At 44.1% G+C, this 19,511-nt stretch overlaps 1 protein-coding gene across 2 annotated transcripts in view; it reads right to left on the reverse strand.

Annotated features, from left to right (window-relative positions):
• The window catches only part of LOC142102009 (class I histocompatibility antigen, F10 alpha chain-like), a 176,534-nt gene that overhangs the window by 61,063 nt on the left and 95,960 nt on the right, over window positions 1-19,511 (reverse strand). For both annotated transcript variants that reach the window (XM_075186513.1, XM_075186514.1), the window contains exon 2: window positions 5,509-5,769. In XM_075186513.1, coding sequence (XP_075042614.1) covers window positions 5,509-5,769 — 261 coding nt within the window. The remainder of the gene's footprint in view (window positions 1-5,508; window positions 5,770-19,511) is intronic.

Raw genomic sequence — 19,511 nt, forward strand, 5'->3', positions numbered from 1 at the left:
GACCCAGTGTCTAGTAACAATGCACTGCTCCCTACTCTGCAACTCAGGAAATTGTGAGAGGCCAAGGGGAACCATCCACAGCAACCCTGATCTAAAGTAAGAGGTCAGGGGTAGCAGTCCAGGTGCCCAGCAAGTGGGTGCACTAGAAGCAAGCATTACCCAAAAGGAAGCCATTGATGATGCCTGGTGGTGGCAGCACAGTGCCCCCTATAGCATTTACAGAGGATGCATTTGGGATAAAGAAAGGGGGCGGTGGCAAGGCAGGCCCAGCCGGTCCCCAGTAACATCACAGGAGGGCATAGGAGGTTCATTCTGTCACATCCTGGTTCAAGTAAAAACGGGAGACCACCTTTGGCGCAAATGAGGGTCGAGTGCGAAGCACTGCCCTAACAGAATCGAACATCAAAAAAAGGAGAGAGCTAGTAAAAACACCACCTTTCAAGTAACATGATGGGAATTACAGAATTCAAATGCTCCTCAGTAAGACCCCTGAGCACCAAATTAAGGTCCCAAGGCTCGACCGGATGTGCAAAGGGGGCTCAGCGTGTAGAACCCTTTGTAGGAAAGTTTGTACATCCTTCATGACTGTCAGCTTGTGCTTAAAGAAAATTGAAAGCGCTGAAACTTGCAGTTTAGAGAAGAGAAATGGAGATCTTTATCCAAACCGGCCTGCACAGAAGATAGCAATTGGGAAACATGAAAGCAGGAAGTGCGAAAACTGTGACCTTCACACCACTGGATGTAAGCTTTCCACACCTGATAGTAATTTGCAGAGGAAAATGGCTTCCATGCTTAATCATGGTCCACACAACCTTTGGTGAGAAACCCCAGGCCCGAAGAATCAGGGTTCCAGTAGACACGCCATCAAAGCCAGATGACCTAAGGAGTGGCAGCGAAAAGGGCCTTGTACCCGAAGATCTAGAAGAAGAGGCAACCAGTAAGGTGGACCTACCGCCATCCATAGGACATTGAAGTACCACAACCTGCACGGCAAATCTGGAACCACCAGAACGGCTGGAACCCGGACTCTTTTTAGTTTCTCGAGCACTCGCTGTAATATGGGAACTAGAGGAAACAGGTATACCAGATGAAACTACCATGTGATCGCTATGGCAACTGTGTACCTTGCTGCTGGATCCCTGGACTCCGCACAGAAGAAAGGAGATCTTGAAGTTTAGATGGAACGCCATGAGATCATCGCTGACCGAACTCAATGGTGAACCAGAAGAGCAAAGACCATCACATGAAGCGACCATTCTCTTGGGTGAATCCTGTGGCGGCCGAGGTTACCTGCATCCAAATTCTCCACCCCCAGGATGAATATGTCCGTTACCACAGGAACATAATGTTTCGCCCAGGACATGATCCGCACTGTCTGCTCCATTGTCATGGCACTGCACGTTACCCCAGATGGTTCAGGTAGGATACTGCTGTAGTATTGTCTGATTGGGCCTTCAAGGGCCTTCTGGCCAGAACCTTTGACCATGAACGAGCGCCTTCATCTGGATAGGCAGATGGTCACGCTGTCCACGGCCACCTGATGGAGCGACGAGTGGCCGTGGACAGCGTGATGAACTGCCTATGCAGATGAAGGGTGGATTTGGACCGTTTATTGAGAAGCTCCCTCTGGAGCCGACAGGAATGAACCTGGGCAGAGGGCACAGCTTTGAACATGGGCACCATGGTTCCTAACAGTTTCATTCAGTAGATAAGAGACATTTCTCATTTGGCCAGAAGGGACCTGGTCTTAGGTCCCTTCTGAGGGGACCTAGAAGTGATAGAACCTTGTCCTCCCGGAGGAACACGTTCTGACACACCGTGTTGAATTCAAGGCCCAGAAACCGCATCCGTAGTGCAGGAATCAAAGACGACTTGGGTACATTTAGAATCCAGCCCTGAGCTTCCAGTAACTGAATAGTTAGTGGAATGTTAATTAGTTTTGTTTGAAATAGGAACAGCATATATAGTCTGCAAATTGGAGAGTGCTCCCCTTGATGTCTATTTCTGAGTTATTTGCATGTGCTGTAGAAGGACACATTCGGATGGCACCTTTAACAACAGGTCGTCCAAATAAGGCATGATAGTGATGCCCTGAGAGTGCAGGAGACCTGCCATGACTGCTATAATTTTGGTGAAAACCTCAGGCGGAAGCAAGACCAAAGGGTAAAGCCCTTGCTAATTCGCCTTGTGGACAGCAAAGCAAAGGTGACTCTGATATCCGTCCCATATGCGGACGTGCAGGTAAGCATGCTTTCTGTCTAGGGTTTCTTGTTCCATAACCTCCATCCTAAACCTCAGAAACCGAACCTGCTTGTACAGAGTTCTGAGATTCAAGTTTGAACTAAACAAGCCATTCGGCTTTGGGACCAGAATGACTGGAATAATCACGCCCGAGACTAGAAGCTCCTGGAGCACCAGCCTTTTGAGTCTGGACGAGAGCATACCTGTAGTGGAGAATATGTGAGGGGAGGTTTACAAGGTCTATGACAGATCCCTCGAACCCAGGCATCCGATGTCGAAGCTCGCCACTGATCCTGAAATCGCAGCAGACGGACCTCCACCACAGAATCGAGGCAGGTTTTCCTATCATGCAGAAGTTTTGTATGATGACTTGAAAGCCCTGCATCTGCCAGAGCCCGAGACCCCATGGGAATCTTACCTGGAGGAAGAAGACTGTTCTCTGGTGGGCGCTGCCCTCGACCGTCCAAAGGAACGAAAGGACCATAATCTGGGTTGCTTTGGTTTAGCACTGCTGAAAGGCAGAAAACAGCTTTTACCACCCATGGCTACCTGAATGATTTGTTCCAACTCTGAACCAAACAGAGTAACGCCATCAAATGGCAGAGACTCCATTGTACGCTTTGAGTCTGCATCAGCTGACCAAGAGTGCAGTCACATAGAATGCCGGGCTGCAATAATGAGAGCAGAAAGTCTGGACGTAATGGAAGCCGCATCCAAAGATGCCTGATCTAAAAAGGCAAAAGCTTCCTGAATAAGTTCAACCAACACCAACAATTCAGCCCTAGGTCTATGATGACCATTAACCAACTGTTCAGCCCATATTTTAATGGTCTTGTTGACCCAGGCTGTAGACATGATTGGTCTAAACAAACTTTCTGTAGCCATATATGCAGGTCGAAGAAGAAAGTCACACATTTTATCAGTAGCATCCCGTAGTGAAATCACACCCTGCACTGGAATAGCGGTTCTGGTTAGGTGGGCAATTGGAGGATCTACTTTTGGAGAACACTCCAATACAAAAAGACAACCTTGACGTTGGGATGCAGGCTTAAATCTTTTGATCAAAATATGAACTAATACCTCATGTTTTCACTTTGCTAGACACACACAGATATGCAGTGTAAAGGATAAGCGCTGACAACAGTGTTTTTTTGTTTTGTATACATATATGGGCCTTTATATTGCCAGGCAGCTGGTACCACATACAATATGGGATATACCGAGCGCAGGCTTATTGCCAAGCAGCTGGTACCATATATAATGTGGAATATACCGAGCGCGAGCTTGTTTTTCTCTGGTTTTGTTTCAAAATATTGCCTTTTTTGTCATAGCAGCTGTCCATCAAGCCTATTTAAGGCACATTTGGGTGTGGCTCACAAGCCAGCCTTTGCTAGATGTAAACCCCTATACCTGGGAGGTGAGTGCATCTGATTTTAACTGCATTTTAATGGTGTTTAAAGCATATAGGTCAGTGTAGGACCTGCATATAATAAGGTGCCCTTGACGTTGGGATGCAGGCTTAAATCTTTTGATCAATATATGAACTAATACCTCATGTTTTCATTTTGCTAGACACACACAGATATGCAGTGAAAAGAATAAGCGCTGACAACTGTCTTTTTGTTTTGTACAAATATAGAGTTGCACAGACTTTCCAGCAAACCCTTTAGTGTTGGAAGGACCTTTTTCAAACATGGTGACAGAAAAATATAAATACATAGCAGAAAAATAATGTAAGAAAATGAGACCTCACTTATTATAACACTATTAAGATATAATAAGATATTAAGTTAACTATAGGTTCTAAACAGTACACACAAGATCGTTAATCCAGATGCTACTTAAAAAGAAAGTGAAAGGGGCACACCAAACACACTAAAAAAAAATATATATATATATTTAGTAACCCACCAGGTAACGACTGGCACCAGATAAGTAGTACCCAGAGCAGGAAACTACTGCAGTGATGCTGAAGCAGAAAATGGCCTCGCTGAGGAGAAACAGCCAAAGTGAGTAGGATACAACTCCAAGCGAGAATAGTGTTCTTAATCTGACCGCTATAACCAGACAGTGTCCTCCTCTGAAACTCTGCCCTCCCCCTTTGCCCATTACCTGACATCTGCCAACATCATGGAGATCTGTATTGGCTCCATCTACTCCTCGGAGTCTGAGATGCTGCACATGTGTGAAAGCATTAGCACAGCTAGCCACCAAAGCTGTACTCTCCTCTATGGGTTTCTGCTTTGGCAGTTGTCGCCGCCAGGGGATGCACTGACAACAGCTGGAGCTCTGTGTGACAGCCGAGCAGTGGCTAGTAGTTAGCACGCACTGCTGATACATGAGAGAAGCTGGCAGGCTGTTGGGGAGCCTGGGATACCCAATCAGTGTCAACAGTGGTAAAAAAAATAAAAGTAAAAATAAAAACAGGGCAAGAGCCTACAGAAAAAACACCAACTCCAGAGGGCACTTTACTAAACATGAGGATAGCTTCAGATGGGAGGGGCACAGTAGGGGAGGAGCTATCCACTCAGATTGTTTGAGTGTTAAACTGCCTTTACTCCAGATCCACCTATTATACCCCATTGTTGCAGTGTCCCCCCAATGGCAGGAAAGAGAAAATGTGTTTTGGTATTTACTAGGGTTCCCAACCCTGCAAGTTTATTTTTTGTTTTTTTACTAGTAACTATAACAATTTACTGGCCTGATGATCTGATATTTACACCATGGCTCGAGTATCTAACTCTATCCAGAGATGAATACTACTCTGAATGTCATGTCTAAGGGGTGTGCCATACTTAATTGCTTAATTGAGCAGAGCAGACCGTCAATGTACATCAGTGGTGCTTGCACCCACACTGTCTGCCTCTGCAGGTATAGGGACTGCATGTGCATTTAACAAAACATTCCACGTTCTTTTACTGTGCATGTGCAATGAAACAAAGCTGATTTCTATGTCTGAGAGTGGGACATAAATAAAGCGTCAGGTGTGTTTGGCTGCTTTTGACTCTGCCAAAATCTGTTCTAAAACGACTTGCAGCTTAAGCGGTTTTCCTTTGGAGACAAGGGGACAGAAATAGTAGAAGTGGTATTATTGTATAGTGTAAACTACATATGCACACACTGGGATGACTGCGGCTCAAAGAACAAAATATAATTCTAAAATGGATCTGATAGCTCCACATTAGTTTGGCTGTAGTTTGTATATTATGTGTCTGAATACAGTGTAGTGTGTATATTATTGTGTATACAGTGTAGTGTGTGTCTCACCTCCAGTCTGGTTGAAGCGACTCATCAGTGTCCTCACATTATGTTTGGATACAGCCTCATCACGTTTACCAGTCTGTGTCTCTCCCTCCCAGTACTCCGGCTCCTCTTTATCCATCCACGGAGCCACAGGACGGCAGAGACGAGAGTCACTGTTATAATAAGTAATCTGCTGATCATCCACATATCCAACTTCAGAGTACTCAGGCAGCCCTGATCCTGTACCTGAGACCCCGGTCACATAATACCGCAGAGAGTGACTGTCTGAGAGAGACATAGAGACTGTTACATATCACACATTATACACAGGAGAACTGACCACATCTATATAATAATCATACATTTATCTTACAGTATAATAATAATAACAGCAGGTAAAGTGATGTATACTAGTATACAGAGACCACCAGTTATTTAAATACATGCACATTACATGCTGATAATAATAATAGACAGTGATAGGGCATATTTTAAGGTAGAAAGAACTGATTGTCCAGATCAAAAGTAAGGAGAAGTAATGAAGATTTACTTCAACCAATATTTCAGAAAAGATTTAACACAGCAGCCATCTAAGAGAATGTCTACATCTCATAAAGCTTCAGCCGAAAAGCTAAGCATACATGTGATTACAATAGTCTGGTTTTTATACATCTTTTATGGCAGCAAGGTGGCTCAGTGGTTAGCACTTCTGCCTCACAGCACTGGGGTCATGAGTTCAATTCCCGACCATGGCCTTATCTGTGTGGAGTTTGTATGTTCTCCCCGTGTTTACGTGGGTTTCCTCCGGGTGCTCCGGTTTCCTCCCACACTCCAAAAACATACTGGTAGGTTAATTGGCTGCTATCAAATTGACCCTAGTGTGTCTGTGTGTGTATGTGTGTGTGTTAAATAATTTAGACTGTAAGCTCCTATGGGGCAGGGACTGATGTGAATGAGTTCTCTGTACAGCGCTGTGGAATTTGTGGCGCTATATAAATAAATGGTGATGATGATCTTTTTGCAAAACAGCTTATGCATAATTCAGTACTATTCATTTAAGCTCATGGCCATTCAGAAAACCTCTAAGGACGTGGAGACTTAAAGAAGACCTTCTTTATTTTCATTAGTTGACTTGATTGAAGAGGGTCTTACAGCCTTACCTTATGTGTCAACTGCGTCCTTAATTCCCAAAACAGGTGGTCCCCACACTCTAACACTTATTATCATAATTAAAGATTTTGTTATTGCTAAAAATGACAGTTCTTATTAAGCTATGTTTAAAAAAGTATTTCTCTCAGTTTGACCAGGATGTGTATAAAACACAGCAGGCCAATATGTTACTTTCAATATATGTTTGTCTCATAAAGGCAATATTTAACATGATTAAAATGTATATCTTTTTGTTTCTTAATTAAAAAGGATTGATTAGCTACAAATGCCAAATACATTGAAAGAATAATATATTTTATTTTCTTTATCAGTAGTATAACATAGTGTAGACTAATATACTTGGAGACACTAGTTGTATATTTATTGTACGGATAATAACCAGTGTGTCACTTTGGGAAATATATTCTGATGCATCACATATTATTCAGAATGTATTATTGCACAGGATGGGCTTACTACGCCGCCCTGCTGGTTAGCAGATTGTATGAGGTTTCACTAGATGTCTTATCACTGACCACTCCTACTAGTGCCAACTGGCCAAACCAGCCACTCACTGACTGTGGTGCCCTGGTTGTCAATGCCACCGCAAGGCACCTTTACAGTCACCTGTACCCGCTTACACTACTGGGAAGCTTCAATACTGCTTTGCTGGAAAATTCCTCCTGACCACTTACTGTGATTCAGGACTGCTGGTTAGCAGGCGGTGTGTTACGGTGGATCAGTAGCCTCAATGTAGGAAAACTGGGGGAGGGGGTGGATTAGTGTGTTAGATCTAATCAGTTGGCCATGGGGATAAGTCAGGATCTTAGGAGCGATAGAGTTTGTTGCTCAAATAGCTCTTTTAAGACCTACTATACACCACTTGACAGTACACATACAACTGGGCTGCAATTACTTCTTTCATAGAGTCAAAGCGCTGTCCACTCCTGCCATGAATTCAAATAGGTTTACGGACAACTGGACCAATCCTAGAAGGTAATGTGAGTAGGATGAACAATCTGGGACTTGGGTATACCACACTGAGCCACCCCAATCAACGCAAGACTTGACCGAGTCAGTGGGCAGAGACTTTGTTTCAATGTGCAGTTCTCTTTCAGCCAGGCATGGGGACAGAACCTTCCCATTGTAGGCAGAAAGTATTTCAACACAGCTATAGAGCATACTAAGGGATTCAATTCGCTAATATGAGCTGCCAGACATCACGGCAATGTCCAGCTGCACTCATTCCCGGGTACTGCGGTAACCGAACATCATGGATTTTCCTGCGCCCTTCTTTGGGGTGCAAGGAAATATCTTTGATGGTAGTGAAGGCACTCCGCGGTACATTGAGGGGAATTAAATTTTCCCCCCTAATTGTTGGAATCATAAACAGTTGAGTCAGGGTAGTCCCTGCCATCACCAGACTCCTTCACCAGTATCAGGCTTCGGTGGCCCCCTTACCCATTCCAGACTGACCCTCATATATCTGTATGATGGTTAGCATGGTCATTATACTTTCCTATTGTATGCACTACAAATCTGGCACATTTGTCTTCTCAGGTAACAGGAGACAGAATAACAATGTAGTACATACTGTGGACATCCATAACCAACAAACATATCAACATATATTGATCACCTCTCCATGTACTCACCAGAAGACACTCCATAAATGAGCAGAATGAGCAGATACATCTTCATTATCTCATATTCGATGCATTTTGAAAGCTGGAACAAAATAGCGCAAGCTGATTTAATTGGAAAAGAGATATTAGTTACTACACTTCTATCCAGCAGGGATCTATCGTGGTAGAAATAGACCTAATAGAGTGACCAGTGGTGATACTACCGCTTTAGGGTATGTAGCGGCTATGGGTCGGAGAGGACATGTGTATGTGCAGGCTCAGAAGACCAGAGTTGGAGGACAGACTGAATTGCTGGAACCCACACCAAATCTTGCTGTAATATATAATCGTATTTAATAATGTAATATAATGCCATTGCTTCTGTGAGTTGATGTTACAACATTTTGATTGTCTCAGTACAGTAACTGTTGGTGCTGGGACATTCTAATTATTAGCATTGACAAACAAATATATGAATTGACAAAAACAGCTGGGGCAGACAACAGTAAGCTCCTCTGCCACTTTGCACATCAGGACCCCCTTTGGATCCACAAATCCACCAGGTGTCTTTGCAGCACACAGGTAAGAGGGTCCCAGTGAAGGAATGGGAAGGGGACGTAAATCATTTTTGAAAGTAATTGTGAAATAGTGTACTTTTAAGAAGATAAACACTTTAGGGCAGATGTGCTCAAGCCGATCCTCAAGAGCTACCAACAGGTCATGTTTTTAGGATTTCTGTCTGTAGCAACACATTAATTACTGTCCAAGAATAATACACTAACTCACCTGGGCATGATTAAAGAAAATCTGTCTGATCTCCTCTGCTTTAGGGGTTCACCTACAGTTGGACATTCCTCTGTCTTTTGACCTAAGAGATGAATTTCCATCCTGTGCATGTATACGAGTAGGCATACATCCCGATATACATTTTTGCATATCATTGACTGGAGTCTCCTTATGTCTGAAGAAACTAAACTTGGTAGGGGTAGGGCTAGGGCAGACAATCATATATATATATATATTGTCGAAATTGGATGAAGTCGGCTAAATTGAGTAATATTAGTTTACCGTGCAATTGAGATTAGTACGCTATGTCAAACTGGGGTTAATAACACAATCGCACAGGTGAACAGCATATACAATTACATTAACATCTACTTTTGTAAATAGGACACATATATTAAAGTTCCAAACCACATTTATTTATTAATAAATGAATAAGAGTTTATTTATGCATAGATAAAACTACAGTAAATGTATTTATGGTTCAGAAATGTATGGAGTATGGTTTCACATTAATCCATATTTTACCAGCAGGAATCCGGTATCAATGGAGGATCAGTCGCACATAGCGATCGCTAGTTATGAATAGTATGAGATAAATATTCAAAAGCACAAGCACTCTGTTTATGGGTCATTTTAAACTGTTTTTTTCGGCGGGAAGACACGTATGCAGCAGTTGGAGTGAGTTGTCCCCACCTTTGGAAAGAGGATCAATTGAACTGACCTATGATCAGCAGTCTACTGGAACATTATAAAACCTGGATCAATAAAGAACGTTCTTAGTGTTATCTTATGACATCATGATTGTTTTTTTTCTAAACCAAACTGTATATAAACTGGCCTCTGGTACAGGAATAGTCTCTTTTGCCAACAGACTTCAGCTTTGATGACTGTACCTGGATCCAGGGTGCGCTGCGTATGTATCGGTTATACTACGTAACATTCTTATCAATTATCATTAACAATTGGTATTGATGACAATAGACACGGATATAACAATATATATATATATATATATATATATATATATATATATATATATATATTGAGAAAGTATACCATTCACAGGAATCAGATACAGGTATGCCAAACCATTTAGCTGTTTATTAGCAGTTGTCAGAATAGTAAAACAGCTCCAGCAGTCATATCCAGTAACAGTACACGAAAATCCCCACCACCTACATCTGGCTAGACATTACTTCCCTGTCTACTCGCCGGCCACTCACTGGTATCGGTGGTCCCACCCACACATATAGACAGTGTCTTTATCCTCCACCCCAAGCACTACAACAAATCACAGAAAACCAATCACACCCATGTGGAACACCTGTGTGTGTGCTCAAAGAGGAACCTAGGGAAAACTTAACCCTGTCTGCAGCCTGCTGCTGCACATTAACTGTGTTCCTACCTGTTCCCTTACAGAGAACTGTGGCAAATATCGCTCTTTGCCACATACCCCTCCCCTTAGCGTCACCAACCTTGGTGACGCTGACACTGTGGAGAGCACGTCCTCGCCCTGGGGACAGATCGTCCCTCATGGGAACTTTGTCACCTGGTTGGAGAGTTCCAACTACAGCTGACTTATCGTAGTTTCTTTTTCTATTGTACTCGACTTTATATTGCGCCAAGGTATAATCTCGGGATACCAGGTGACATAGTCCAGTATGACCAATCCATACTGATTTGCCAGGGGCCGACTTCTCTAATGGGCCTACCGAAATCCATACTAATACGCTAGCACGGGGTCTGCACCACAGAAATGGGACCTAGCGGGGCCCGATAGTCTGGCTTTGGACAGGTTCTCTGACATACTGGACATGTCCGGCAAAACCTTTTTATTTCCCCGTACACTCCTGGCCAATAGAACCTGAGCAATATTTGCTCCCGTGTTTTATCTTCCCCCAAGTGTCCCCCCATACAGATGTGTATGTGCAGCTTTGAGAACATGTGATGTATGGATTTGTGGTACTAACAATTGCTCCACAGTTTTACCCTGTACATTAGCAACTCTATACAACAAATCATTATTTACCATATAATAGGCAATACTCTCTGCAATCTTGTTACCCTTCTCTACTCCATTAATCTCAACCACATTCTTATAGACATTAGCTAAGGCAACATCTCCAAGTTGGTCTCGGCCAAAGTCTCTTAGTGAAACAAGTTAGACAATCCTGCCTAGTCTGAGTCCTCATTGGAAGGCGTAGCCCCTTCACCCAAAGTCTCGCCAACGGACGATGCCAGGGTCTGGCTTTGCATTGGTACTGGTGCAGCTCTCCTTTGTCTACACTCCCACCTCTTAGGAGGTGTATTTTCCTGAATTGTCTAGTTCAGGTTCTGTAGTAGATCCTGGCACTTTCCATTCCCTGTTCCCTCAAGCTCCTCCATCAAGGCTGGACTTTTGGCCGGTGCTTCAAATGCCGACATGTCCAGCTGGATTCGCTCCTGGAGGATCTGCTTGAACAGTGGGAAGTCTCTGCCCAAGATTACAGGGTATGGCAGTTTTGGGGCAACGGCTGCAACCATTATTACTGACTGTCCATTCCCACAGGAGTTTGTGCTGGGAAATGAAACCTAGCTTCTCTCAGCATTCAGGTAACAACAAAAGTTTCTGGGCCACACCCAATTCTGCGTGACCTACAAGATGTGGTACTAAAATTACCAGAAAATAAATTTGTTTCTGCTTGCTTTTAAACCCCTTTATTTTTAGCTGACATGTGCTGTGAAACCTTCATTGGTAAATAGCAAACAAACCAGAAAAAAAAAAAAAATTCTGTCTTGGTCCACACCCAACTCACAGTCTGAACCCTTAACAAGTGTGGCACTACAATGACCAGCAGTGTTTAACTTCTGATTTCCTTTGCAACAAAACAGCTGCTAATCAGTTCCCAATGCAAAGGTTTGTCTCTTCACAGCAACACATTGGAAACAAATCATTACAACAGTTTGGTGGATTATAATGGTCTTTAACAGACTCCACTCACCACCCTCACGTCTGGAGGCTGAGAGGACGGCTGTGTCTTAGCTGTCTTACAGATCCCACGATGACACCACTTGTGAGAAAGTACACCATTCACAGGAATCGGACACAGGTATGCCGAACCATTTAGTTGTTTATTAGCAGTTGTCAAGATAGTAAAACCGCTCCAATGCTGGTACAGCAATCATATCCAGTAACAGTACACGAAAATCCCCACCACCTACATCTGGCTAGAGACATTACTTCCCTGTCTACTCGCTGGCCACTTACTGGCATCGGTGGTCCCACCCATGCATACAGACATTGTCTTTATGCTCCACCCCAACCACTACAAACAAATCACAGCAAACCAATCACACCCATGTGGAACACCTGTGTGTGTGTGTGTGTGTGTGTGTGCTAAGAGAGGAACCTAGGGAAAACTTAATCCTGTCTGCAGCCTCCTGCTGCAGACTAACTGTGTTCCTACCTGTTCCCTTACAGGGAACTGTGGCAATCCCTCTTTGCCACAATATATATATATATATATATATATATATATATATATACAGTCAAGTCCATAAATATTGGGACATAGACAAAATTCTCATATTTTGGCCTCTATACACCACCACCATGGATTTGAAATGAAACAAACAAGATGTGCTTTAACTGCAGACTTTCAGCTTTAATTTGAGGGAATTTACATCCAAATCAGGTGAACGGTGTAGGAATTACAACGGTTTCTATATGTGCCTCCTACTTTTTAAGGGACCAAAAGTAATGGGACAATCGACTCAAAAGCTATTTCATGGACATGTGTGGGCTATTCCCTTGTTATTTCATCATCAATTAAGTAGGTAAAAGGTCTGGAGATTCTAGGTGTGACATTTGCATTTGGAATCTGTTGCTGTCGACTCTCAATATCCAAAGAGCTATCACTATCAGGGAAGCAAGCCATCATTAGGCTAAAAATCAAAACAAACCCATCAGACAGATAGCAAAAACATTAGGTGTGGCCAAATCAACGGTTTGGAACATTCTTAAAAAGAAAGAATGCACCGGAGAGCTCAGCAACACCAGTGACAGGCCGTGATGATGTCATCATCACGGCCCGACAGTGTCTGTGAGTGGAGGGGAGAAGACAGAGCAGAGAGGAGCAGCTTCATGCAGGTAAGTTAAAGAAAGACATGGGGAGCTGAGAGGAGGGAAGCGCAGCGCCAATTTTGACAGGGGGGGCGCCGATTTTTAAAGGGGGGGCGCGCCGATTTTCACACTGTGCCTAGGGCGCCAAGGACCCTAGCACCGGTGCAGGGGGCAGGGCTTAGTGATACGATTTCACAGTGAAAGCGCACCATCCTGTCCCCCCTCTGCTGATATAGCCCTAATATCACCTCATTTACCAGAGGGGGTGGGGCTTCATAACACGGTTCACGTAGTCACGCCCCCAGGACTCAGCTGCAAGATCTCCCCTTCCAGAGAGGAGATCACAAATGTCAGCAAGTATGACATAGATAATGGTGGTCATTTACAGTTGGACACTTTTAAATGTAAAATGTAGCTGTAAAATGTGTGCAGTACATATGGTACACTTACGTGGTTCTTCATCATCATTATCAGCTATTTATATTTAAGTGTGTTATTATGCATTCACATGAAGATATGTTTAAAGTGCATCTATATACGCTCTAAGCCTTGATGATGACTGACGTTTTAAAGTATATTTTAAAAAAATAAATTAAAGAAACTGAGGGACCTGTCACCCTCTATAGTGATCGTAGCACCAGCACTAATAGACTGGGCTGGTTACCGCTAATGCAGGGGGATGAACAGCGTGGGGTCCCCAGCTAAGGCAGTAACCAGCATAAGACTATGACAGGCTGGGTTGGTCACACTAAGGGATACTCACAGCATGGGGTCCTCCTGTTAAAGTGGGATATCAGGCCTGCAAAAAAAAAAAATGCAACCCCCATAAAAACAACCAGCCCTGTAGTACCACATTCTGTGGTTATCCAAAGGTTAAAATATAAAACAACATATTAAAAGAAGAGTGATTGACAGGCCGAGGACCTGACCACAAATAACCGACCCAGATCAGCTTCGATCTGATTGGCTAGAGTGTGAGAAATTCACTCTGACTGGCTATTTGCATATAGACCCCACATGGGGTTTCAGTGAACTTCATTTGTAAAAACTTAAAGAAGTGTAAAAAAAGAGGTAGGATTTAAACGATACATAACAGAATACAGAGTGTGTCACTCATCACCAGTATAGAGGGGTTACTGTAAAGAGCCACTCTCAGGCCTCGCTCCTCAGATGAGAAAAATAGAACATTAAAAAGAGGTCTTGTCTATGAGATGATGAGAGAGGGGAAATAGGGAGATTTTATACAGGTTCTTACTAACCTTATGCATAGAAATGTCTCTTCAGCTGCTCTCTGCTGTCCTGTGTATGTGTCTCTGTGTGTATGGTTTCCTGGAAATTACTTAATGCTAGTAAAATGAAAGTGAAAGAAAATTATAAATTCGTTCTCCCCTCCCCTCCCCGGTCTCTGTATAGGCTGCAGATATAACTGACATTACTGTGGACTGTAACTGGTATCATCGCTAAAGACCCAATACTTCCTCTTCACCAGACACAGAGGACAGGTCCTGCATACTGTGCTGAGAAATAGGGCCCCAAACTGCTCCCAATCTTCAGACAGTGAGTCCAGAGAGGGTGTAAATCATTTAACAAATCTCCCCTAACAGGGATTCTGCCCTGACATTTTTATCTGCTATTTCTCTTCAGCTGTTGTGGAACTATAAATCCAAGCATGGCCTGCCTACCTCTGCCACACACTCGTGATGGGGCTTCTAGTATTCAGTTGAAGAGACACATACTGACCAATGCTGTTCTATATTGGGGCTTATTTAGAGTTGGACGCAAGTATTTTTTTTTTTGCATAAAATATGTGTTTTAGTCCTGCACAGTGTGTACCCCTATGTCAAGATTACAAGATTTAAGCATGTTCCTGACGCCTGGAGACAGTGTAGGGGGAGAGGGCAGGGAAGGGATGTGCAAGAGTATCCTGTGTACAATAAAGGAATGATAACATAGCTGCAACACAATCAGAAGTGGATGTATCAACTGATACTCTTTTTTAAAAAATAAATAAATAAATGTTATTTTCAATTTTAATCACATGACATATCAAGTCACCTTGTATGAACTATATATTTATATATACATCTATTATCTATCTAATAGGTGTTCTATAGGGTATTGGTTTACCAGAAGTGTATGTTTTATTTGTCTGTGGGGGGCAGGGGGTTTGAAAGGTGAATGAGGGGTGAGTGGGGTGGGGGGGTTTTAGAAGGTGTGCCTCTGGTGGGCACAGGAGAGCTGATGCCATGATAAACAATGATGATGATGACTGTCAGCAGTACTATCGAGCTGCAGCTGATTGGCTGATTGCATATTGACTGCTTCAGCTTAAATCATTATCGTCGCTCCTATATTATACAAAGCCACAATCGCCTATTCACGTTACATAATTGACATTGCCATTTGGACTACTGCAGGAAAGAAGATTCCCATTTGACTTCTAAAGATACTGTAGGTTTCTGTTTATTTTAATGTAATTCAATTTAATTTGTATTTGCACTTGTAGTTAATTACATTTTATATTGAAAATACCACTTTAGTATTTATTAATAACTGTGAAGATAATGTTCTCTCTTGCGTATATGACACTACATTACATTATTTTATTGTGTGGAGATAGGCCAGTGACAATTTAAGGGGTTATTTAGAGTTGGATCTGTTTTTCTTTTGTAAAATAAGCATTTCCAAACTGCCTGAGAATACGCACAAAAAATATGTTTCCATATGTTTTTATTATATTTTATCCCTGACTTGCATCTTCTTAGCCCTGGAATAGGGGTCGCCCTCTGTGTCTCACCGTCTGTGTCTCACCGTCTGTGTCTCTCGCTCACTAACTCACCCCTGCTCCTGTCTATCTATACCTATTCCTACTCCTTAATCATTTTCAGTCCCAGGCCTATGAGGCCCTCTATCTGGCCCTGGGCTTGAATAAAAACTGAATGATAATAAGGAACTAACCTCCTGATCAGATAACACAAACAGCCTGCAGTGACTAGGCGTTGTTCATAGGAAGTAAGGCCTCAAACAGATGTCACAATCAGTGTGCAGAACGTGTAAATAAAGCACACATATTTGCAGAAACTCTGTTTTGCTCCTGTACTCTGTACTGTACTCTCAGACACCCTGCTACTCTGCAGCACACCAAAGTTTAGCAATCCAGCTGCAGCAAGATATCACCACTGGATATCCACAGAACTTGTAATAATCCATGCCTATGTAAAGATGGTGCCCGCAGAGATGCCCCCGGTGCCCGAGAAGCGGGGGAAGATGCCTGCTACTGCCGTGTCCCTGGAGGGACAGGAGATGCCCCTGATTCCTGTGCCCAGCAAGAGGGTGAAAAAGAAAGAAAGAAGTTACTTACCCGTCCAGCGCTCCAGCGGCGGTAAGTATGGCTTCATCTTTCCAGGTTTTGGCGCCATTTTGGCAGAAGTCCGTCGGCGGAGGAGAGGATCAGACGTCTGGAGCGGCGGTGGAGAAAGAAGACTGCAAGCAAGCCGCCGGAGCAGAGATCGTCGGCGAGGAGCCCTTGTCAGGGCTAAGAGTGCCCCCGCCAAGCAGCTCTCAACAGCGCCGAACAGGAGAAGAGGTGCCGCCGCCTGGAGGGTCTGGAAGACCCGGAAAAGAAGGCAGAAGACGGCGTGGCAAGCTGAGATTCCTGCGCGGAGCAGGTAAGTAGCCTCAGCAGTAGGTCGGGCACTAGGCCCGTGGCCACGGTCGGGCACAAGGCTCGTGGGACAGGGAACTGGGCACTAGGTCCTTATAAAGTAGTGGGCCAGTAGGCCACAAGTCTTAAAGGGCACAAGGCCCAGGGCATTGGGCACTAGGCCCCTAATAGGTACTCGGCAAGTAGCCCAGTTGTGATAAATGGGCACAAGGCCCTGCTAGTTAGATAGGTAGCGGGCGTGAGAGCCCCCAGGTGCAAGGGCACAAGGCCCTTAGATAGCTAGTGGCCTAGAGGCCATAGGAAGGTCACAAGATCTGAGTAGGGGGCTGATAGCCCATAGGTTGAGGAAGGGCACAAGGCCCTAGTAGTTAGAGAGAGAGGCCTCAAGGCCTGAGTAGGCAGGGGTTAGTGCTCCTAGGTAGTAGGGCACAAGGCCCTAGTTAGTGGGCTCAGAGCCCTGAGTTAGAGAGGGGGCTGAGGCCTATAGTCAGAGCACAAGGCTCTGTAGACAGCTGTGCACGAGGCACATGGTGTGTAGGGCATAAGGCCCTGGTGGTGTGATAGAGGCGTGAGAGCCTTGTAAGTGTAGGCGCGGTCCTGTGTGAGGTGAGCACACGGAGTTAGGAGGTACAGTAGAGCGGAGGCTCCTGTGGGTGCTGTAGCAACCGGCTGGTTGGCTAGCAGCGGTGTGCTCTGGTGAGTAGCGTACAAAGTACTGTATTACTGTATCTTTGGGTGTGCTACATAATTGTGTCCAGGGGCAAGACGTCAGGCCCCCTTAAAGGTAGGCTCTTGTTTCCTGTGTTTTCCTGTGCTAACCCGTGCTGTGGGGACAAGTGTAGTTACCAGCTTACACATAGAACCGGATCGGAAGTGGGAGTGTCCCGGTGAGTATCACGCTCGATTTCCCCCTTTCGGTTAGGCCCTCACTGGGTGGTGTGCGAGGTACTTGAGGCGGGACTAGTCCTGGTCTCAAGTGCCTGTAGTCCCCTGTGCCTTGGCAAGAGCAAAGTGAGGAGGCGGCAAGGGGGCTTGGACTGAGAGTGTCCTTGTTCATTGCCGTATTCTCGGACAGCCCTTACCTGGTAGGCACGGCCGTAATCTCTGTTTTTTTCTTAGAGGGACGTGGTTGGAGGTGACAAGGGTTGCGGCTGCTGATCTGCTTGGATCGAATCGCAGCTGGGATATTGGAGGCGGACTGGAGTTGACCATCGTTTACAAAGTAAGTTCTTTTGTGTTGCGTCTGTCCTGTTCCACGCAGGCGCTACACCTATGATGTAATAGTTGAATGTATAATAATCCCCTTGCTCCGCTCAGCCACCTGTTTGACATGTACAGTTGATAGGTCAGCACTGCTGGCTGCCAATGGCAACTGGGAACCACAATTCCCACTCCTGTACCTCAGGCTGAATCCAGCTTCTAAAAAGTATGTGAACCGTACCTATGTTTCAATTGTAGGTTAAAACTAGCTATGATAATAAAGGTGGCCTGAGCCCGACACAAAGCATTAGGCATCACAAAAGCGGCACTTTCCCAGGGGAACACCATCAACTCCTGCCGGCAGCTGGGACTCAATCAACCCTGCCCTACAGACAAGATGTTTGTAAAAACTAGATCTTGTGGCATTGCCAATCTGCCTAGAAAGTTTGGGAAGAGGTGGGATGTGCTTCCTCCAGGTGTCTGACTACATGAATCTTACCCTGATGACAGATTAGGATACAGAATGGGTATCCCCATTTGTATTTTTTGCCATAGAAGAGTTGTGAAAGGTTTCAAGTCCCTGGACTTGCCTATAGGGGACACATCCTGGAATATCTACATAGTGTTACTGTCGAAGGAAATGAAGTGGATTCTACGAAGACTTCTCAATACAGCTTCCCGAGCTGGATGTTGTGAGTGTGCTCATAAAGCCCGGTGGGCCCTGTCAAGGAGGAGGTGGGTTTTTGGTGCCTCTGGAAAGATCTTTTAAGATAAATCTCGAAGTGAGATTTCAATCTCCTATGGAATCCCTCTAATTACCAGGTTGTTGTTCCTTAATCTCTTACCATGATCTTCTTGTCCTTATTTTTTTTTTTTTGAAAAGTGAATTTTTATTGAAGTTTTCCAAAACAACATAGGTGTGAAAGTGAGAGATCTTATGACATATATGTGAAACACTTCACCTTAAGAAATACACATTAAAGAAAACTCAAAACAGCATTACATTGGCATGTTACTGTAAAGAAACAAGAATGTTGTTTTTCTTATTTTTGCTGCTTGGGGGGAAGGTGGAGGAATGTATAAGACATTCCAAGCCTAAAATAGACATATTTTATGGGAGCGGGGAAGTGTCAAACGGTTGTTAATGGGGGTTCAGCGTTGTAATGACTCTTCCAAGGAGACAATGTATTTTGGAAATTCTCTGGTTTATCTTTGAGAACAGCTGTAATGCTTTTCATTCTGTAAATTGACCAGATTTTGCTGATGGTAGCTGAGAGCGAGGGGGGGGGGGAAGGATTTTTCCAATGAGCGGCAATCAAACATTTAGCTGCATTTACCATATGACCAATGAGTTTTTGTACGGGTCGAGTGACGTCAGGGAGCCGTCTGGGGAGAAGGGAGTAAAGAGGGGAATCAGGCATTTTAACCTGTGTAACAGATTCAATCAGCTTATGTATTTGCTGCCAGTAAAGTTGTAGTCTAGGGTAACTCCACTAAACGT

This window comes from Mixophyes fleayi, chromosome 9, assembly GCF_038048845.1.
Source record: "Mixophyes fleayi isolate aMixFle1 chromosome 9, aMixFle1.hap1, whole genome shotgun sequence".
Lineage (NCBI taxonomy): Eukaryota > Metazoa > Chordata > Amphibia > Anura > Limnodynastidae > Mixophyes > Mixophyes fleayi.